The sequence below is a fragment of the Narcine bancroftii genome, chromosome 5 (genome assembly GCF_036971445.1).
Source record: "Narcine bancroftii isolate sNarBan1 chromosome 5, sNarBan1.hap1, whole genome shotgun sequence".
In the NCBI taxonomy this organism is placed as follows: Eukaryota; Metazoa; Chordata; class Chondrichthyes; order Torpediniformes; family Narcinidae; genus Narcine; species Narcine bancroftii.
In genome coordinates, this window is record NC_091473.1 from 47275691 (window position 1) to 47298359 (window position 22669).

The 22669-nt window shown below is 45.3% G+C and overlaps 2 protein-coding genes across 2 annotated transcripts in view; both read left to right on the top strand.

Annotated features, from left to right (window-relative positions):
• The window catches only part of LOC138765291 (collagen alpha-1(VII) chain-like), a 174885-nt gene extending 160581 nt beyond the window's left edge, over positions 1-14304 (top strand). The window contains exons 40-47 of the mRNA XM_069942337.1: positions 1993-2061; positions 3311-3424; positions 7202-7228; positions 12172-12225; positions 12316-12387; positions 13310-13369; positions 13941-14103; positions 14147-14304. Coding sequence (XP_069798438.1) covers positions 1993-2061; positions 3311-3424; positions 7202-7228; positions 12172-12225; positions 12316-12387; positions 13310-13369; positions 13941-14103; positions 14147-14304 — 717 coding nt within the window. The remainder of the gene's footprint in view (positions 1-1992; positions 2062-3310; positions 3425-7201; positions 7229-12171; positions 12226-12315; positions 12388-13309; positions 13370-13940; positions 14104-14146) is intronic.
• A 197-nt stretch (positions 14305-14501) lies between these two features.
• Positions 14502-22669, top strand: part of LOC138765292 (collagen alpha-1(VII) chain-like) — a 188701-nt gene continuing 180533 nt past the window's right edge. The window contains exons 1-4 of the mRNA XM_069942338.1: positions 14502-14584; positions 16868-16949; positions 18193-18228; positions 20480-20524. Coding sequence (XP_069798439.1) covers positions 14502-14584; positions 16868-16949; positions 18193-18228; positions 20480-20524 — 246 coding nt within the window. The remainder of the gene's footprint in view (positions 14585-16867; positions 16950-18192; positions 18229-20479; positions 20525-22669) is intronic.

Here is a 22669-nt window from a genome sequence, read left to right on the forward strand (position 1 = left end):
CCTCCCCAACAGCTCTAGCAAACCTGCTCACCAGGATATTGGTTCCTTTCCAGTCCAGTTGCAGCCCGTCCTTTTTGTACAGGTCAGACCTCACCAGAAGAGATCTCAATGATTCACAATCCTAAACCTTTGCCTTCAGTCACACATTCATCAGCCACAACTTCCTATTCCTACCCTCTCTGGTGCGTGGCACAGGCAGCAATCCTGAGATTACCACCCTTGAGGTCCTGCTTTTTAACTTGTGACCTAACTCCCTATACTCCCTCTTCAAAACCTCATCACTTACTCTTGTCTATGTTATTGGTCCCCACGAAGACCACAACATCTGGCTGCTCACCCTCCCCTTCCAGATTACTGTGAACTCGATTAGAGATACCCCAGACCTTGGCACTTGGGAGGCAACATACCATCCTGGAGCCTCGATCGTGCTCACAACCTCCTATCTACACACCTAATGACACCCCAATCACCATAGCTCTCCTCCTCCCCCCCACTTCCCTTCTGAGCCGAGGGTCCAGCTTCTGCGCCAGAGATGTGACTGCCACAACTTGCCCACTTGCCCCAGTAGATCATCCTCCCCAACAGCATCCAAAAACTATACTTATTGTTGAGGGGAATGGCCACAGGAGTGCCTTGCACTGTCTGGCTATTCCCCTTCTCTCTCCTAACAGACACCCAGTTACCTGCCTCCTGATATTTGGGGTAACTATTTCCTTGAAGCTCCTCTCTATCACTACCTCTGCCTGCTGAATGATCCTCAATTCATCCAGCTCCAGCTCTAATTCCCGAACTTGGTCTCCCAGGAGCTGCAGCTGGATGAACCTTTTGTAGGTGTAGTCATCAGGGACAATTGTGCCAGATTTTCCACATGCAGCAATCAGTGCATTCCACTGCCCTAGCTGCTGTCTCCATCAACTCTTCCTAATTTAAATACAAATATCTTATCTGGCCTTACTTTGCCAGAAACAAGCTCGTTGAAGCCTCGTGAGCCAAACCCTCTAAGTCCCACTCCTACCCTGAGCTGTTCTCTTCTGCCCACTCTGCTTGATCTACCCCTCTTTTTATTTGTCACTTGCCCTTATTTTTATTACTCTTCCCACAAATCACTGTTATTTGACCTTTAACGTCCTCCACTCCCTTTTTAAATGCACTCACCTCATCCCTTTTTAAATGCACTCACCTCAAGCTGGTTCCCAACACTCACAGCGCTCCTGAGTCCCTTGCTCCTCCTAATCCAGCAACAGTTCCGAGATAACTATGGCCTGAGTCCCTGCTCTGCTCCCTTTTAAAATGCACTCACCTCAAGCTGGTCCCCAACACTCACAGCCTTCCTGAGCCCCCTTGATCCTCTTCTTCCAGCAACGGTCCTGAGGTTGTAAAGAATTTTGTCGAGACCTCGTCTGGAGGACAATATATGTATTTTGGTTTCTGTACCTTAGAAAAAGCCACTACATTCCTATGATGAAAGGTTGTCCCAAGAGGAAAGATGGTGCAGGATGGGCCGTTAATATTGAGAAATTATCTCATTAAACTATATAAAGGCTGAGAAATGGTAACCTAAAAGGTTGAAAATCTTTGGTAGTCTCCACACAGAAAGCTGTGGATATTATATTGAAGACCACAGTTAGCAAAATGCTGTTTCAGTCCCAGCAACCTGGGTTTGAATCATCTACTGTCTCTAAGGAGCTTGTACATTCTCTGTGTTCATGTGGATTCCTCCGGGTGCTCTGGTTTCATCCCACATTCCAAAGACATACAGGGTGAGTAGGTGCAATTGGGTGGCGTGGCCTCATGGGCCAGAAGGGCCTGTGGCCGTGCTGAATCTTTAAATTAAAAAACCCCCACCGTTGATAGATCTTTAGAAAAAGAGGAAGGTGAGAGGAAAGGACCGGATGTAATCCGTTCAAATGGCAGAACAGAACTACTGACTCTACTGCTTTTGTTTTTGTGGATTGCCTCCTTTTTAACACTCTGGATTTTTTTCTGTTCTAGGGTGAGCCTGGCATTGTGGTTAATGGAGGAGGAGGATACACAGGCAGAAAGGGCGAACCAGGTCGTCCTGTATGTATAGCCTCTCTAAGTACTTAGAACTCATAGCATGAAATAATCCATTCGATGTTTGTCTTGGACTTGAGCTGATTCACGTCCTTCTACATTTTCCCCTGTCACTGTATCCTTCTGTTCCTTTCCCTTGTAATGTCCCCTGAAGACATTGCTGCCATTTAACTCAACCACTTGAGGAAAGGAATTTCACTTTCACGCCACCAACTGGGTGAAAAAGTTTTCCTCAAATTTCTCATGTGATTTATTCTTATATTTATGGATTCTACTTGTGATCTCTCCACATTTCTCTGCATCTTTTCTGTTCAAATGCCTGACTTCATGTCTGCTCTCCTCTATATAACCATTTCTAGATGTCACATTACACTGATCAGTCACAGCATGTGGCTTCCACTGAGTTTCTTGTTAAGGTTTGTACTGCTCATTTGATTACATGAATATTTCAGAAAACATAATTTTTTTTATGGCTGCTCAGAAGTTTGATTTAACTTCTAAAAATGTGTACAAACGAAAATTAACCAACGCTGAAATCTTGGACTGTCATTAAAGTAAAAATTCCAATGTTTATAAATGTCCACCTCTGAATTTTGATCCAGCAAAGCAAGGCTGTGATCTGGGGAAAGGTCCCCTGTTGGACTCCGTGTGGAACAGGGTAAGCATCACCATGTGTCCATTGAATGAGACCATGAAGAGTATCTATAATCTGCTTCAGGTACCCAAACTGAAACAGCCCCTGACATTTTGTCCTATTGGAGGACCTTGATGTCCAGATGCTGATCACCCTATTGCTTGAGTAGAATTCTCTGGCCTTTGAATCAGTTCCCTTGAAGTAAAAAAAACACACACATTCCACCCCTTTCCAAACTCTTAATCTATTTCATTTTCTGAAATCATCATATTGTTGAACAGGAATGGAATTGTGCCTCTTATCTTCTCATTCTTCACCTCACAAATCTCTGCATTTCCCCAATTTTGGCCTTTAATATTGCTCACTTATACCATGCACCTGCCAAGATCCGAGGCTCTGGAATTCTTCCCCTCTTTATCTATGTTCTCACTTTCTTTCAGAGACTTCTGTCATCTGTCCTGATGTGTGGCTCAAAATGTTATTTTGTTTCATAACAAGGGTGACATACCTTGGGACGTTTTGTTACTTTAAAGCTTCAGTGTGAATGCAGGATACTGTTGACCTTTGATGCAATCCCCAATTGATAATACTTTTAACACACATTTCACTGATTTATTACAGGGTGTTCCTGGCTCAGCTGGTCTTCCTGGACTTGAAGGTGAACGTGGGCAGCCCGGTCATATAGGACCACAAGGTCCGATTGGACCTCCAGGTCCTCCTGGGAGATCCATCAAGGTATGTTGTCACCTCAACAGGTACATCAAGACCAACACCTTGTCACTTTTACTTGCTTGAAAAGCTCTATTGTGTTTAATAATTGTCAAAAGAGATGAACATCACACGTTTTAAAAAAAAATCTGCTGGAAGTGCTCAGTGGATTGAGCAGCATCAGAGGGAGAAAAAGAAATGTTATTGTTTTAGAACATCTCATCAAGACATTGACTTAGTATTTGCTGAGTTCACAACCAAAATCGCTTAAGATATTTCAGTAGGCACTTTCAGGTGGCCAATTGCCCCATTTGTAAAGCCGCATATTTTGGCAATATGCGGCTATTGGGAGGCCACCTGAATGTGCAGGAGGCAATTGCAAAGTGAACTTTGTAACCCTCCTCCGAGAGGGATAATCGCCGCAGCACAGTGGCCTCCCCAGCCACCTGAATGACAGTTAGCTGGCGAGTGCCTGACGGCACAGGACGTCAGAGCAGGGGCAGCTGGCTGGGCTGTCAGCGTGGGAACTGCGGGGCTAGAGCGGCCGGCAGGGGAGAAGAGGACTGGAGCGGCCGGTGGGGGAGAAGGGGACTGGAGCGCCCGGCGGAGGAGAATGGGGGCTGGAGCGGCCGGCGGGGGAGATGGGGGCTGGATCGGCCGGCGGGGGAGAAGGGGACTGGAGCGGCCGGCGGGGGAGAAGGGGACTGGAGCGGCCGGCGGGGGAGAATGGGGGCTGGAGCGACCGGCGGGGGAGAAGGGGACTGGAGCGGCCGGCGGGGGAGAATGGGGGCTGGAGCGACCGGCGGGGGAGAAGGGGGCTGGAGCGGCCGGCGGGGGAGAAGGGGACTGGGGCGGCCGGCGGGGGAGAAGGGGACTGGAGAGGCCGGCGGGGGAGAATGGGGGCTGGAGCGACTGGCGGGGGAGAAGGGGACTGGAGCGGCCGGCAGGGGAGAATGGGGGCTGGAGTGGCTGGCAGGGGAGAAGGGGACTGGAGGGCCGGCGGGGGAGAATGGGGGCTGGAGCGGCCGGCGGGGGAGAATGGAGGCTGGAGCGGCCGGCGGGGGAGAACGGGGGCTGGAGCGGCCGGCGGGGGAGAATGGGGACAGGGCTGTTAGCGTGGGGACTGCAGTGCTAGAGCGGCAGGCGGGGGAGAATGGGGACAGGGCTGTCAGCGTGGGGACTGCAGTGCTAGAGCGGCAGGCGGGGGAGAATGGGGGCTGGAGTGGCTGGCGGGGGAGAACGGGGACTGGAGGGCCGGCGGGGGAGAACGGGGACTGGAGGGCCGGCGGGGGAGAACGGGGACTGGAGGGCCGGCGGGGGAGAACGGGGACTGGAGGGCCGGCGGGGGAGAACGGGGGCTGGAGCGGCCGGTGGGGGAGAACGGGGGCTGGATCGACCGGCGGGGGAGAATGGGGGCTGGAGCGGCCGGCGGGGGAGAATGGGGGCTGGAGCGGCCGGCGGGGGAGAAGGGGGCTGGAGCGGCCGGCGGGGGAGAAGGGGACTGGAGCGGCTAGCGGGGGAGAAGGGGACTGGACCGGCTGGCGGGGGAGAAGGGGACTGGAGCGGCCGGCGGGGGAGAAGGGGACTGGAGCGGCTGGCGGGGGAGAAGGGGAACTGGAGGTCCGGCGGGGGAGAACAGGGGCTGGAGCGGCCGGCGGTGGAGAATGGTGGCTGGAGTGGCTGGCAGGGGAGAAGGGGACTGGAGTGGCTGGCGGGGGAGAACAGGGACTGGAGGGCCGGCGGGGGAGAACGGGGGCTGGAGCGGCCGGCGGGGGTGAATGGGGGCTGGAGCGGCCGGCGGGGGAGAACGGGGGCTGGAGCGGCCGGCGGTGGAGAATGGGGGCTGGAGCGGCCGGCGGGGGAGAATGGAGGCTGGAGCGGCTGGCGGGGGAGAACGGGGGTTGGAGCGGCCGGCGGGGGAGAATGGGGACAGGGCTGTCAGTGTGGGGACTGCAGTGCTAGAGCGGCAGGCGGGGGAGAATGGGGGCTGGAGCGGCCGGCGGGGGAGAAGGGGACTGGAGCGGCTGGCGGGGGAGAAGGGGACTGGAGCGGCCGGCGGGGGAGAAGGGGACTGGAGCGGCTGGCGGGGGAGAAGGGGACTGGAGCGGCCGGCGGGGGAGAAGGGGACTGGAGCGGCTGGCGGGGGAGAAGGGGAACTGGAGGTCCGGCGGGGGAGAACGGGGGCTGGAGCGGCCGGCGGTGGAGAATGTGGGCTGGAGCGGCCGGCGGGGGAGAATGGAGGCTGGAGCGGCTGGCGGGGGAGAACGGGGACAGGGCTGTCAGTGTGGGGACTGCAGTGCTAGAGCGGCAGGCGGGGGAGAATGGGGACAGGGCTGTCAGCGTGGGGACTGCAGTGCTAGAGCGGCAGGCGGGGGATAATGGGGGCTGGAGTGGCTGGCGGGGGAGAACGGGGACTGGAGTGGCTGGCGGGGGAGAACGGGGACTGGAGGGCCGGCGGGGGAGAACGGGGGCTGGAGCGGCCGGCGGGGGAGAATGGGGGCTGGAACGTCCGGTGGGGGAAAATGGGGGCTGGAGCGGCCGGCGGGGGAGAACGGGGGCTGGAGCGGCCGGCGGGGGAGAACGGGGGCTGGAGCGGCCGGCGGGGGAGAACGGGGGCTGGAGCGGCCGGCGGGGGAGAACGGGGGCTGGAGCGGCCGGCGGGGGAGAATGGGGACAGGGCTGTCATCATGGGGACTGCAGTGCTAGAGCAGCAGGCGGGGGAGAATGGGGGCTGGAGTGGCTGGCGGGGGAGAACGGGGACTGGAGAGCCGGCGGTGGAGAACGGGGGCTGGAGCGGCCGGCGGGGGAGAATGGGGGCTGGAGCGACCGGCGGGGGAGAATGGGGGCTGGAGCGGCCGGCGGGGGAGAATGGGGGCTGGAACGGCCGGCGGGGGAGAATGGGGGCTGGAGCGGCCGGCGGGGGAGAATGGGGGCTGGAGCGGCTGGCGGGGAAGAATGGGGGCTGGAGCGGCCGGCGGGGGAGAATGGGGGCTGGAGCGGCCGGCGGGGGAGAATGGGGGCTGGAGCGGCCGGCGGGGGAGAATGGGGGCTGGAGCGGCCGGCGGGGGAGAATGGGGGCAGGGCTGTCAGCATGGGGACTGCAGGGCTAGAGTGGCCGGCGGGGCGGGGGGTGGGGTGGGGGGATGGTTGGAACGGTGGCTGGAGCAGCCGGTGGGCGAGAACGGGGGCTGGTGCGGCCGGCGGGGGAGAACGGGGGCTGGAGCGGCTGGCGGGGGAGAAGGGGACTGGAGCGGCCAGCGGGAGAGAAGGGGACTAGAGCGGCCAGCGGGAGAGCAGGGGACTAGAGCGGCCGGCGGGGGAGAAGGGTGCTGGCCGAAACAATGCTGGTACCCGACTTGAATGCCATACTCACCCGCCAGCCGCTCCAGCCTCCTCCTCTCCCGCCGGCCGTCCGGCCGTCCGCTTCAGCCTCATGAGTGGGGAGAGAGCTTGGTAGCGGGATCAGTGTGGGGACGTTCCCGCGCTGATGGCCTGTGCTGGCTGTCCCAGCTGACAGCCAGCCATTCTGAATTGACAGTCCAAGAGACAGGAGCCGGAATACACTCAGATGCACATCCCAGCGCAGCTGTCCTTTCAGGTGGCCAGCGTTGTGCTTTAAATGCTGCCACCTGATCAGCAATTTAAAGGGTTGCTTCTGCTTCTTCAGGCACATTCTTAGCGCAGAATGCACCTGAAAAGCCTAGTGTTTTATTGCATATATTGTATAAAGAATGATTTCCTCTTCTTCAGTGATTGTTGCTCATAGAATCTCTTCCTTTTAAAGCCTATCTCATTTTGTTACAGGGAGAGAAGGGAGATCCAGGTGAGAAGGTAAGTGAATAATTTATTTGGTCAACAATTGATTTTTTTTTTCTGATCACTTAATTTGCTTCTGATTTTCTTTGCCTTTGATTCTGGCTGACATGGTTTTAGTTGATCAGATGCTGTGAACATAAGGCCATGACAGAGGACCAGAAATAGGCTATTCAGCCCATCAAGTCTGCCCCATTATTCATTCATGAACTTCAATCCTGAAGTTGTGCCCTCTTGTCCTAGACTCTCCCACTGTGGGAAACAACCTTTCTACATCTACTCTGTTCATGCTCTTTCAACATTTGAAATGCTTTTTCCAGGTGTTTCATTAGCTTCTCGTACCAGCCATGGTGTTGCCGTTGTAGGAGCCACTCATGTACCCACACTGTCTTTGCCTTCCTGACACCCTTTCTGGCCCTATCCTGAGCCCTGGCCTTTGCCTTGTTCACGGCCAGAGCTATCAGCACGAGGGCCAAGGCCTCCTTCTACTCATCCTTCAGGTAGGGATCCTGCTCCAACAGCATAACAGCCTCATTGCTGATGTCCATGGTGAGAGTTCTTGACTGTCTGACATCTGAAAAGCGAATGATAGATCTAGTTGTAGATCTAGGTATATATAGACAGGGAGAAGTCATGGCGACGTCTCCGCAACCTTGCGGAGACCCCTAGTGACCTCTCGGCAACGTCGTGGTGATGTTGTGGAGGCATTGCCACGACTGCTGGAGATGTCGCAGAGATGTCACAGCAAACGGCCGGAGATGTCGCCGCAACCGCTGGAGATGTTGCAGCGATGTCCTCGTGACTTTCGGGTGAATCGGTCGTCACCTTGTCTGGAGACGTTGCGGAGACGTATCGGACGTCACCCTGGCTCTCACCATTTTTTTGTCTCCCAAGTCGTGGCGACGTCTCTGCCAATGAGCTAGGTCCTTTACTCTAAGCTCTCTAATCACCTCTGGTGCATTGCACGACACCTAATCCAGTACAGCTGGCCTCCTAGTGAGCTCATCAACAAGTTTTCCTAAAAATCCATCTCTCTTGAGATCCAGTCCTAGCCTTGTTTTTTCAATCCACTTGCATGTTAAAATCCCTCATGACTATCATAACATTATTCTTCCAACACACAATTTCTATTTGCTATTGTAATTTGTTGACAACATTCTGGCTACTGTTTGAAGGTCTGTCTATAACTGCAACAGTGTCATTTTACCCTTAACTCAACCCATAATTAGTTCTTTTTCTTCTGATTCTATGTAACTTCTTTCTAATGATTTCATGTTATTCTTTACCAACAGAGACACAACACCCCCTCTGCTTACTTGTCTATCCTTTTAATAAACTGTATATCCTTGGACATACATCCTTTAGCCATGACTCCATGATGGCCACAGCATCATAGCTGCCAATTTGTAGCTGTACTGCAGTCATGGGGGGGTGGGTCTTTGATGGTGTAGGTTGGAGATGTGAAAATACGCCTCTCCTGGCAGAATTAATTAAAACCCAAATAGAAAAACTTTGCTAAAAAATTACTGATTTTAAACCTTACAATGGCTATGAAAAAAAATCAAAAGCTCAAGCTGCAAAAAAAACCCAACTACTAAAGAGGTTAGTATGATTGAAGAGATGAGGCCTACCTTAGTGATCAATCCTGCCGACTCGCTTCCTCTCTCTCCGAGGACAGCCCGACAGACAATGGCCGAAGCCTATGTTATTCCAGCGCCACTTCCTCGGGGAGCCAACGAAGATGGCACTGGAGTGAGGAAGAGAGTTCCTGAACTGGCATCACAGGAGCATTTGCGCATGAGAAGAAGGATTTACAAGGTTTGGAGGGTGAGGAATTGGTAGATCGTGGATACAGGCCCCAATGCATACAAGCTTTGCAAGAAGGTATATTTGAAACCTCTCGAGCTACTCAATCTAGATCCTTCAAATCAATTTACTTTGATCTCACAACAAATTCAATCACTGTCTAATCAAATTAATCAAGAATTTGTTTCTGTTAAGGTTCAATTTAATTCAGAATTTGAATATATTAAAAGTGAAATGACTACTATTAAAACTGATACAGAAAAATATGATAAGGCTGTGGATAAGGTTAAAGCCAAAGTTCGGAAAATTGAGGATTTTCAAGACTGTCGCTTTGATGTAGGACAATGTAAAGATACAGTTAATAAAATGGAAAATTCCTTTACAGCTTGGGAAGTTCAAAGGAAGGATCTTTTACAAAAAATTGATGTATTGGAGAATCAAAGTCTTAGGAACAATGTAAAAATGGTTAGGCTACTTGAAGATTTTGAAGGTCCTAATCCAGTACAGTTTTTTCAAAGATGGATTCTTGAAGTTTTAGATCCTGAAAATTTTCCTAACGGTTTGGAATTTGATACAGCTCATAGAGCTGTTTCCAGGACAGACACCACGCTCTATCTTAATTGGATGTTTACATTGTCAAGATAAAGAAATGATGTTAAGATTGACAGTCCAAAATGCTAGGAAACAACAAGGTCCTTTAACCATTGGGAACAACAGAATATTTTTCTATGCAGATTTGAGTGTGGCTATTGTTAAAAGAAGAAAAGAATATAATCCAGCAAAATCTGTTCTATGGAAAAAAAGGATACAAATTTGCCTTTCGATACTCAACTGTACTTAAAGTCTTTAATGGAGAATTTCAATGATGGTTTTTTTTAAACTGATGAAGATGAAGCTTTGGTGTTTGCTAATTCATTGCCTAATAATAAATAAGACGGTAATAAAAGTTACCCTCTTCAACAATCTAAATTGAGCAAAATAGGTCACGAGACAGATCTTAGATGTTGGAGTACCGAGAATCGATTGATGATAATCAAGTGAACAAAGATCTTGAAGAAGTTTACCATGCTTGATGGACTGATAAATATGTTTTATATATTCTATCTAGGTGGGGGGGGGGGGGGGTGGGGTGGGGTGGACTTTTTGTCCTTCCCTTCCAAAGCCATGTGCCACTTATTGGCAAAGGCCGTTTCCTGTATAATAGATGGAAATAGTACTCTTTTTATTAATCAATACATTTTTGTGTTTTTTTTCCTTTTTTAGGGGTTTCTTACTACAAGATCATCCACTTTATTTCTTATGCTGTGTGCTTTTAAATATAAAACCTTTTGCCCTTTATTTGACTCTGTGTCCCTGTTCCATTGTAACTGAAATTTTGCTCTGTGTCCTTTCACACAAACTCCCAATCAGCTGTCCCTAGTTGTGCACAAGCCAGCTCTTCCTCTGCCACCACTTTGGTTCCCCGCCTTCCCCATTTACCCCCCCCCCCATGAATCTAGTTTAACCACCTCTCACCCTCCCCAACTGCATTAGCAAACCTCCCTGCCAGGATATTAGTTTTCCTCCAGTTCAGGTGCAACCCGTCCCACTTGTACAGATTATTCTGTCCCCAAAAATGTTTCCAATGATCCAAGAACTTAAAACCCTGCCCACTGCACCATCTCCTCAGCCACACTTTTGTCTCCATTGCCTTCCCTAGCTCATGGCACCAGGAGTAATTCAGAGATTACCACCTTGGAGGTCTTGCTCTTCAACCTCTTTCCTAATTCCCTAAACCTACTTTGCAGGACCACCACCCCACTCCTGTTCCATGTCATTGGTACCAAGATACACCACAATGTCTGGCTGCTCACCCTCCCTTTTACAAATATTCTGCAAATACTCAGAGACATTCTGGACCTGAGCACTGAGGAGGCAACACATTATCCTGGAATCCCTTTTGCTGCCACAGAATCTCCTATCTATAAAGTCCCTTATGTCTATTGCTCTACCTGACCACCCTTTCCTTCTGAGGCTCAGAATTGACCACAGTGGTATTGGTCTGACTGCTGCCTGGTCCAGATAGGTCATCCCTCCCAGCAATATTCAAAGGGGTATACTTGTTGCTGAGGGGAATGGCCAGAGGTGTACCCTGCATTACCTCTCTATTCTCTTTCCCTCTCCTGACTGTCACCTTGATACCGTCCTCCTGCATACTCGGTGTAATGGCTTCCCTGTGTCTCCTGTCTATCACCCTCTCAGTCTCTCAGATGATCTTGGCTAGAAATTTGACCTAGATTTATAAAGTAAAATATGCAATGATTGAGGCCTGTTCTCTGTATCTGAAATTCAGTTTTCTTGAAGGTGCTACAAGTTACACATTTAACACGTGCCACAGAACAAACTTCTATTGTGGTTTAGAGTTGACTGGATCTCAGCACAACTTTACCATCATATGATATTAATTCCAGTCTGGATGAATACTTCAGGAATCCGAGTTTACAAACTGTTCTCCATTCTCCCTCTCCACTTCCCCTACTCCAGAATGTGTTGAGATCTGATGTACAGGTAAAGCTTCAAAATATCATCATGTTATCAATGAGTGTACCCTGAGCCTGGATTCTCTATCTAACTTGATCCCAACTCACGTTTCCCTGGATGAGGCCAAAATTTAATTTTAAAAATGGATTTCTGCCTTCTGGGCAGAACTGGTAATACTAGCATCTGTTGCACTTCCCAAAAATGAAGATGAGCTACTTTCTTTAATCCTGAAGGCCAATCTCTTCCACCGTGATTAGGGAGTTCCAAATTTGCTTAGGCAGGGACTAAAGACCCAACAATGATGGTCCACCCTACTTGAATCATTATACTTATTTGGTTCCTTGATAGAGATGACAGCGGTTTCAATACTCTGCATACCTTAATAAAGCTACAAGAGGAATGATTATAGATCAGTATGATTTTTGTTTTTCATCTCCTGTCTGTACCTTAGTCATCTTCACCAATAACCTCTTGTCAGGATTATGCAGATCATGGTTGATGTCATGTTTGGTGACAGGTTTCCTGGACTCCCCATACTTCTACCTTCACATGGAATTATCATGGTACAGGGGAGGATATCTCATTTAGTACAAAAGCAGGTTTGAGTCTGATTGAATACTTGACTTTTCCCACAGTATCCAGGATCTTCAGAGGGTGGACCGGGTCAGAAAGGAGAGCCTGGTGCACCAGTGAGTATGTCAATCATTGGGAATACTGTTGAAAAGTAAGACAATCTCAACATATTACCAATTAGAAATAACTATATCTTTTCATTCAAGGGGCGTCCTGGTGAGACAGGGAGTTCTGGACCCAGAGGATCACAAGGGATTGCAGGACAGAAAGGGGATAAGGTAAAACCGATTCTTTCCATGAGCAAGGAACAAGACTTTTAGAAAGGCACCTTCACTCTTCCAGCTAAATTAGGCTATCTATTGCTTGATTTAAGCTTTTTGGGATAAAATAAACCCTCATCTTCCTGACTAGCTGTTTCTTAAATGAGCTCAGTGAACTTCCCTCAACATCCCATTTTGGAAACATTCCACCTATCCCAGCAAATCCTCACTCAGGATAAAAATGTCACATTAGAGGGCATGTGCTTAAGGTGAGAGTGGGGAAAGGTAAAGGAAATATGCAGGGCAAGTTTACCACACAGGATAGCAGGTGTCAGAATGGGCTGCCAGGGTGGGTGGTAGAAGCAGATACAACAGTAACATTTAAAAGGTTGCTGTATGGACACATGCATATGATAAGCTTATTGTTACATACATCGTACATTGTGCATATACACCAAAACTCTTGCTGTATCTGAACAGGAACAGAATTTGTAGGGAATAGAGGATAAGTATCAAGTGCAAGCAGTAGTGTTTTAGTTTAATTTGGGCATCATGATTACTGCAGGCTGAAGGGCCTGTTCCTTTAGTGTATTGTATGTTTCAATCACCACACAATGGAGTTGATTGGTCAGAGATGGAAAGAGGTTAGTGCATACTGTAAGATGAGTTCCAGTGCAGACAGCTGGTCCAGAAGTGGTTGGATTAAGAACTGAGCTTTATGAAAACAAACCAGAGAATGTGTGTGGAACTGAAAGCACAGTGGCTGGAAATACAGTTACCAATAAGTAGAAATTCTGCCTGGCTTGCAGGAAAAAGAATCTCAGGATTGTATGTGATGTCACGTATATACTCTGACAATAAATTTGACCTTTGAAAAATCAACAGTTAAGAAATGTCATTTGTGAAAAACAATTCAGTAATTTTCTTTCTTTCTTTCCAGGGAAGTGTGGGTGAGGGCTTCCCAGGACCACCAGGTCGTCCAGGAGAACCAGGTGACCGGGTTAGTGATGTTGCAAATCTCAAGAAATGGCAGGGGTGACGACTCTGTTAAATAAGTGAGGAGAGAAGTTCTGGATATTCTTCCTTCTATCTCATCTCAGCTAGTGGATCTGACAAAGAGAAACATTGGAAGAAGGAATGTTTGTCAGGAAGCACGGGTAATGTGAAGGGATTTCTTGGGATAGACACGGAGGAAGTTCTTCTCCAGTGGGGAAATTGGACAAAGAGGTGGGGGTTAGGGGCACAACCCTTCAAATTAAAATAAGGCCATTCAATTAAAAAAAACCATCTGGGATGATATTACTCCTTAAATTTGGATTGAATGCTTAGGGACAACTGAACCTTTCTAAACAGGACTTCAGCTATTTTTATTAGGTATGCATTGTGGTTTGAGAGCAAGTGTAGGTGCATGTGTATGTGTTGGTTAGAGTGCAAATGAACTTGGGTCTGTCATGGTCAGAAGAGACCCAAGGAAAATTTCAATAGGGCACCCAGAAATGTATTTTTCTTTTACTTCATGTATAAAGTTTCAAATCATAACAAGTTTTAATGTTCATTTCCTTTTTTTTTAGGGTCCAAGAGGTCCTCAAGGTGAACAAGGTGAAAAGGCAAGTGTTCCAGAACCAACTTCAGTACACTTTATTTTCTTTATTCTGATTAAGATGAACATCATTTGTTATATTGCAGTTATCGATAGAATTCCTGAGCCAGTAGTGTTTGGAGAGATTAGTGCTGGTACGGGGCCTTGGATCTAATTAATGAGATGTGAATATTGCAGTTTGCTGCATTTTTGGTCTGGCAAAAAGTGATTTGGGAGAGACTATAGTCTCAATGGGCCTGGATTATGTGGTAGGACTATTGGTGAATTTCTCACTGCAGATTAACAGGAATGTGGAAATTAACCAGGACTGCCAGCAATCATGCCTGATCAGTTAAATGTGAAAATTTTGTAACTGTCCTTCACATCACTATATCATTAAATGTCCTCTTTAGCCCTTTTTATAATTATGGAGTCTTATCTAGAACAGACCCCTTGACTACTGTGTCTGCGTTGACCATGGAGCCAATCTAATTAATTCCATCTATCTGCATCCGATCTGTATCCCTTGATTGTTCATGTGCATGCCTCTTAAATGCCGGTATCATATCTACTTCCACCACCTCTCCTGGCAACAGTTAGCAAACACAAGCCACTATGTAAAAAAGTACTTGCTTTGTAATTCTCCTTTTAAGTTTCCCACTCTCACCATAAATCTATGCCTTCTAGCATTTGGAATTTCTACTTATGAGTAAAAGGCTCTTATCAACCCTCTATTTTATAATAGATTGCCTATCAGCCATTGATATACCAAAGTAAACAAATACTGAAGTTGTTCCAATGTCTTTATTGCTAATACACTCCAATCCAGACATCATCTCAGTGAGCCTTTTCTGCACTCTCTCCATAGCCTCCACATCATTCTTTTAATGGAGTAACCAGAACTGCATGAAATACTCCAAATGTGGCCTCAACAAAATTTTATGCAACTGCTAAATGATTTTTACAACTTTTCTATTCAGTGGCCTTCCCAAGTCATGTTCCTTTTTTGTCACCCATCTACTTGTGTTGTCATTTCCATGAAGCTCAGGACACCACGATCTCTCAGTGCATTGATAGCCCAAAAGATTTTACTATTTGTTTCCCCTTACATTTGATCTCCCAAAACACCTCGCCTCACATCTTTCCAGATTAATCTCCATCAACTCTGGAATTAGATTGGCTCCATGGTCAATGCAGACACAGTGACCAAGGGGCCTGTTCTAAACAACACTCTATATTTATAAAATAGGCTCAAGGATGTTTATCAATAGTAAAAACATCATTTTAACAAAAAACTCATAGACAACCCCTTACTGTCTCTGAGGAGTTTAAAAGGTATCTCCAAGTAAGTAAAATATCTTTTTGCTCTTCTACATATTTAAATGGTGAATTTCTTTGTGAGATACTAATTTTTACCAATAATTGACATTCTTATCCAAGTCATATACAGTATATTTTCAGTAACACCTCTCCACCACTACCTTTAAATATTCAAGATTCTTTTACTGTCATGTAATAAATCAGAAAATGTAATATTACTCAAAATCTTCTTTCGTCTGCTCAAGGCAAAGAGTCACCATTAGTATTGCCTGGTCCCCTTACAGATAGAGAAAGAGAAGCAATAGAGAGGCCCTTCAGAGTCACCAAGTGTCTGCGGATTTTCCTCCAGCGCTCCCACAGCCTCTGCAGCCACATAGACCCCCGTTCTATCTGCTGACAACCTGAGCACCAGATCCAAACTTCTAATACAATCAGGAAGCCTTTGGGAGCCCTTCTTGCCCTCAACACCCTTTCAAATCTCAGTTTCAATACTTGGTTCCCATGAACCACTCTCCAGCAGTCTGCAGCCTTGTGACTTCTTTGACTGAAAGTCACCATCAGCCTGCAGTCTGTGTGGGTCCCTCGTTGCCATGGTCACTGTCCTGCAGGGCCATTTCCTATGCTTCTCATTCTTAACAGGGGGTGTTCCTTCCTGTTTCTGGTGCCCTGTGCCAGTCCGATGCTCTTCTGGAGGCTGCTGCCAGCAAAGTTGCCACAATATTGGGCACAGACTTCACAGCTGCAGGATTTTAAATAAAAATGCTATCAGCTCCTTTAATAGGCTGTTCAAGCCTCTTTAGAGCCACCGGTTTTAGAAGAGGGTGGTTGAAACCTGTGGAGGAGCTCTGTGTCTCTGTTTCCCACTCTCTCCAGGTCTGCACCACTGGCAGCGCTGCCTTTACAGCCATTTTTTTCCCATTTATTCTAGGTTCAAGCCAATTTTGGATCAATATAATAACTCAACATATATCTTGTGTGCCTTAATCTTCTGCCCATGAGGAACTTTGTCATATGGTTTCCTATAATTCACATCGACAGCATCCATTGCCCATTCAGCTTCTTCAACTCCTCAAAAACACCTCAAATTTGTGAGACGTGACCTCCCCACACAAACTCAGGCTGTGACTATCCCTCATAAGTCCGTGTGTTTAAGTTCGTAAATCAAGTTCAAGCGCAGCAAATAGTTCACTGCATTCATTTTTTATTGAGCACAGCCCATTGAAGATAAAAACAAGGAAAAAAAATAAAAAAAGATTTTAAAATCTGGGATAAAATTATGAAAATGCTGGCAGTGCAAAGCAAATTTTGCTGTTTCTGTAAATAGAAAGTTATCTTAACATTCTGGTAACAGTGAGAAGATAGAGAGTAAAGTTCTGGGAGGACCAATGAGGATGTCATGGGTTAACCATGCTAGATGCTTGGAGAATTCCATAAGCCAATGGTGCTGGTCTCTCAGAGTTTATTTATTGTTCAAAAGATGGAGAATAAGGAATGTAAAATTATAGTCAAATCCCATAATCTCTTGTGAAAAGAATTGGCAGAAAGCAGTGTTAAATGAAATGTTCCAAAATGTAGATAATAACAGCTTTATTAATGCAGTTTGTTGCATGTTCTTGCTGTTGTATTTAATGAACAGGGAGACAGAGGTCAACCAGGAGAAACTGGTTCCCCAGGATTCCGGGTAAGTGTACATCCTCCCCTTCTCTTCTGTGTATCACTCTTTAGAGGGGAGCTTGACTGAACATAAGTTTACGGAAGTGCACTGCCTAGGCTGGTCTGATAGTACGTTATGACCTCCACAACAAAAATGAGGGTGATGTGCATAGAAGCACCTTCATTTGCAAGGTACCCTCCAAGTCACCCACAGATCTGACTCTGAGATATGTCACCAGTCTTTCACCACTGAATCTCAATCCTGCCACAACACTGGGAGGATCAAAGGATCTGTTGGAGGAACTCAATGGGTTGAGCAGCATCAGTGAGAGAAAAATACATGGTGAACATTTCAAGATGGAACTTTTCATCAAGACTGATGAAGAGTTGATGACTTGATAAAGTGTTCCTATCCAAAATGTTGACCATTCATTCTCTCCCACTAATGGTGCTTAACCTGGTGAGTTCCTCGAGAAGATTGTTTGTTGCTTCAGATTCCAGCATCTGTAGTCTGTCCTGTGTCGTCAGCACTGCGGAAGCAACTTCATCAAAGCCACCTGTGAAGTTCAAGAAGATAGCTCACCACTGCCTTCTTGAGGGCAGTTACAGATTGTGTTCATGCCAGGAGGTCAATTGGTTTGGACACAAAATCCTATCTCCTTGACCTTGCGTTCCGACCCAACCCTGTCCAATGAGGGAACAATCACTAGGAGCTGATGTCAAGTCCAGACTGGCTCCTCGTTATAAATCAGACTTGTTTGGGAAGTTGTGGTTGAGGTGAAATTGTGGGTAAGCCACAAGGATGTTTATTGTTCCCGGCAATGTAGCACCATACCTGCTACAGATTAGATTGTTTGGTAGAATGTCCAGATACTCCAGTGGCAGCCATGCAATTCCCATCCTCTACCTGAACTGGGATACTGTCCCCAGTTCCTGTTTCCCATTTATGGATCAGTCATTGAAGGAGCCTTAAGCTTACTGACATAACATTGCTTGTGGCTACTTGGTTGATATGAGGCCTTTGCAAGGTGTCTCAAGCTGCACTAATAGACTAGTGCTGCACCTGTAGCATATTCTTCTCTGTGTTTGGACAGTCATCAACAAACCTTTTATCCCCCAAGGCTTCATGAGAATTGCAGAGTATCTGTCACATCGTAAGATGGTGATCGATTTTAGAGAAAATACCTGTCTGCTCATTTCCCTCCAACTAGTCAAATAAATGGACAGTACAGAAAAGGCTTGTGATCAATTATGTTGTTTCCTATTTGCAGGGAGAGAGGGGGACACCTGGATTACCAGGCCTCAAGGTAAGTGATATCTATTTGTTTAAGGTCAGTGAGGCTTCATAAAGTTTGGTTTCTAGGTTACAAGAGTTACTCCACTTTACAAATACTTTGTAGAATATAAAATGACCTGAGGTTGTGAAGGGCTGTCATCCCTCACTGTCTTCCACTTTTTAAAAATCTTTTCCTTCCTTTTGTTTTCTTTATTCACTTTATTGCTTGCTGTTTATCCACATCTATTTTTCTCCTTTTGTTAATCACCCTTCCTTACGCTCAATTTTTTTGTCTTTCTCTCAACTAAAAAAGGAAACCTGTTAAGTTCAGTAATTGGGCAGTGTATTTTGTTATTGAACAGGGAAAAAACAAAAGGAACAAATCTGTGCCCTGAACAAATAGATTTACGACAGGACAGACTGTAACTGAGTGAATGACCGTGACTCTCCCCTTGTGGTCTTTCTAGTGATGATGCCAAGCAGATCAATGCATCCATGATATGGAACTAATTCCCAATGTGTCTGGTTTCCCTTTTTATAAAGCACCAAATTACTGCTGCACCACAAATGTTAAGCTACTCTTGCCTAACAGAATGATGGCTCAATATTTCTGACCTTAGGATAAACTGTATTAAAATGAACATTTTTCCAAGGATATTATACCTATTTCAGGCATTGCCAATACAACTGACAGAGAAATTCTTCAAGGAGTTAAAGAAAATAATAAGGAAATTTTTATGGAAAGGGGGGAAACCGAGGATAGCACTAGATAAATTAGCAGAATGGTATAAACAAGGAGGCTTACAACTGCCAAACTTTAAAAATTATTATAGAGCCGCACAATTAAGATACCTATCAGATTTTTATCAAACAAGGGAAAAGCCAGATTGGACTAGATTAGAATTAGATAAAATAGGGGAAAAGACACCTGAACACATATTATATAAATGGGATGAAAAATTGGTACAACATAGAAGTTCTCCAGTATTACATCATCTACTCAATATTTGGAAGAAGATTCATGTAGAAAGAAATAAAACAAATTATCAATTACCAAAACTAATATTGACGCAAAACAAGTTACTCCCTTTTACAATAGATAACCTTTCCTTTAGAGAATGGGAGAAAAAAGGGATTAAAAGAATAGAAAATTGTTTTTCAGGAAATAGATTATTATCCTTTGAACAAATGAAAGATAAATACAATATAACTCAAGATACAGCACTGGCATATTACCAATTGAGATCCTACTTGAAGGATAAATTAGGAAGCAGTTTGAGTTTGCCAGAGGGAAGTAACTTTGAATATGTGATTACAGATACAATGATAATCAAAAGATTTATAACAAATATGTATATTAAACTGCAAGAAAAGGAGAATGAGGAAACAAATGGTAAAACTAAACAAAAATGGGAACAAGATTTAAATATAAAGATAAAAAAGGAAACATGGGAGAAGTTGTGCTCTGGAACGATGAGAAATACAATAAATACGAGGTTACGTATGATACAATATAACTGGATACACAGGCTATACATTACACCTCAAAAGTTAAATAAATGGGACCCAACAGTATCTGATAGATGTTTTCGATGTAAAAAAGAAATGGGAACAACAATTCATGCAATCTGGACATGTGAAAAAGTAGAAAAATTTTTGGAAGATCTCAATCAGATATTAAATAAAATAACAGAAAACAAAATACCAAAGAATCAAGAGATCTTTCTCCTAAGTAACATAAAAAACAAAGAATTTGGAATTGATTTGGAGGATGCACAAAAAAGATTTGTTAAGATAGCTCTAGCCGTAGCAAAAAAATGTATTATGTCAACCTGGAAATTGGAAGATAATTTGAAAATACAACAATGGTATATAGAAATGAATAAATGTATTCCATTAGAAAAAATAACATATAGTTTAAGAAATAATATTGAAATATTCGAACAAATATGGGAGCCTTATATTAAACACAATAGCGAAAACCTACCGGGGACAATCACTACCTAAGTTAACGGAAGGAAAAGGAAATGAAAAGAATGGACTCAGTGGAATTTCTGGTGTATTTTTATTGAATGACAACATTGTCTGACTGGTTTAATGTATCCTAGATTTTATACCTTAAATGGACAGGAGGGGGGAGGTGGGGAGGGTGGGAGGGAAGGAGGGGGGGGGGGGAGAAAATGACATTGTATATGTGTGAAAAGGAAAAAATGTGTATCATGGTTAATGTGATTTATGGTGTGAAAAATAAAAAAATATAAAAAAAATATTTCTGTCCTTAGGGAGAAAGAGGACAAATTGGATCACCTGGTGTTCTGGGATCAGTTGTAAGTATTGTTCCAATTTCATCACTTTTCTTACAGGTCAGGAGTCTGAGGTCAGAACAGCAGCAGGTGCAAATGGGTGACAGATAAGCTGAAGTCAATCAAGAACCAGTGATCAAGGCGATACCGAAGTTTGTCCTTTGAAAGATGATACAAAAGGAATATTGGGACAGTAAGACTGAGATAGAGGGCACAATGAGATCTGGAAAATAATAAATTAGGAGACCACTTTTTATTTGCAGTGTAAGAATGTAGAGCAGGGGAATGTTGGATATGGAGCATTTGGTGAAGTAAATGAGGATAGATGAAAAGTACAAGGCCATGTGATTTGTGAATATGGTGAGATTGAAGCTCGAGAAAAGATGTTAGTTTTGTCATTTACCTGAATATAACACCATAAGGCATAGAAATAGGCTGTTTAACCCATTGAGTCTGCCCCATCATTCAATCACAAGTTAATCCATTTTCCTACTCAGCCCCACTTCTCAGCCTTGTCCCCATAGTTTTTGATATCCTAGCAAATCAAGAACCAATTGATATCTGCCTGTAGCAACACATTCCACAGATTTACCACCTTCTGGCTAAAGAAATTTCTCCATCAATCCTAAAATTGTGAAGTATAGTGCAATATTAAAGATCTTGTGCACCTGTGTAGCTACAGCGGGTAAGAATTGTGTACATTGTACTTATGAATATGACAATAAACTCTTATGCTCATAGATTTAGAGAGTCAGTTAAAAATTAGCCCTCTGACACCCATGCTTAACGTGCCTGAAGCTGTGAACATTACAACAAAATTCAAATTTTCGTTCCATTGAAGTCATTAGAGCAAATATTGTTTGAGAAGCAGAGCAAGGTGCACAACCCTGTGAATATGCATGTTTAAAGCATCAACTAAAAGACTAAATAACTACCTTTGGGTTTTACATCGAGTAACACAGTTAATGCGAGGGGAAGGACAATCCAGAGGAGAGATTGAGGAGACTAGGTATATGTACCCCCATATAATAGAGAATTTCTCCTCCCACCATCTACGCTGCTAAATACTTTTCCTGGTGGAGGAGTCGAGAACTGGGGAACATCATCTCCTGAAGAGAGTTTGACCATTTACAATGGAAGTAAAGAGACATTGTGAATCTTTGGGATTCTTTGCAGCAGAAGGTTGCCAATGCTCAATTGAAGACAATGATCAAAAGCATTTGGATGTTAGGTCAACTGACCCCTGAATGTGACCACACAAGTAGATAGGGAAGTAAAGAGGGCATATTACATGTTTGCCTTTATTGGTTAAATATAAATTAATATTTTATTAAATATAAAATGTCAGAAAGCCATGTTGCAGCTGTACAAAACTATGCTTATACCATGTGGAGTATTGTGTGCAGTTCTGGTTACTACATTATAGTAAGGATATAGAAAATTTGGAAAGGGTGCAGAAGAGGTTCACCAGAATCTTGTCTGGCTTAGAGTGCTCCAGCTATAAGGAGAGGTTGGATAAAGTTGGTTTGTTTTTTTCTGGAGCAGTGGTTCTCAACCTTTTTCCTTCCGCTCACTTACCACTTTAAGAATTCCCTATTCCATAGGTGCTCTGTGATTAGTATGGGATTGCTTAAGGTGGTATGTGGGTGGAAAGAAAAAGTTTGAAAACCACTGTTGTAATTGTACCTAATTGACTCGTTATGTGCATGGTTTCATAACTCCAAAGGAAATGGGCCAATGACAATTTTTCTCAAGCAAAATATTCAGTAACAATTGGGTCTAGAGCAGTGATTCTCAACCTTCCCTTTGCACTCACATACCACCTTAAGCAATCCCTTACTAATCAGAGCACTGATGGCAAAGGGATTACTTAAAGTGGTATGTGAGTGGAAAGAAAAAGGGTTGATACCCACTGTTCTGAAGCATCAATGGCTAAAATGAGACCTGATATAAAATTACAAGAGGAAGAGATAAGGTCGATAGTTGGAGTCTTTTTTCCTAGGGTGGGAATAGGGTCGAATACTTGAGGGGTTAGGTTAAACATGAGAGGGAAAAAATTGAAGAGAGTTTTGTGAGGCAAATTTTTTTTTAACAGAGAATGGTAAATACCTGGAATGAGCTCCCCAGGGGAGGTGCTGGAAGCAGATGAGATACCACCTTGTAAAAGGT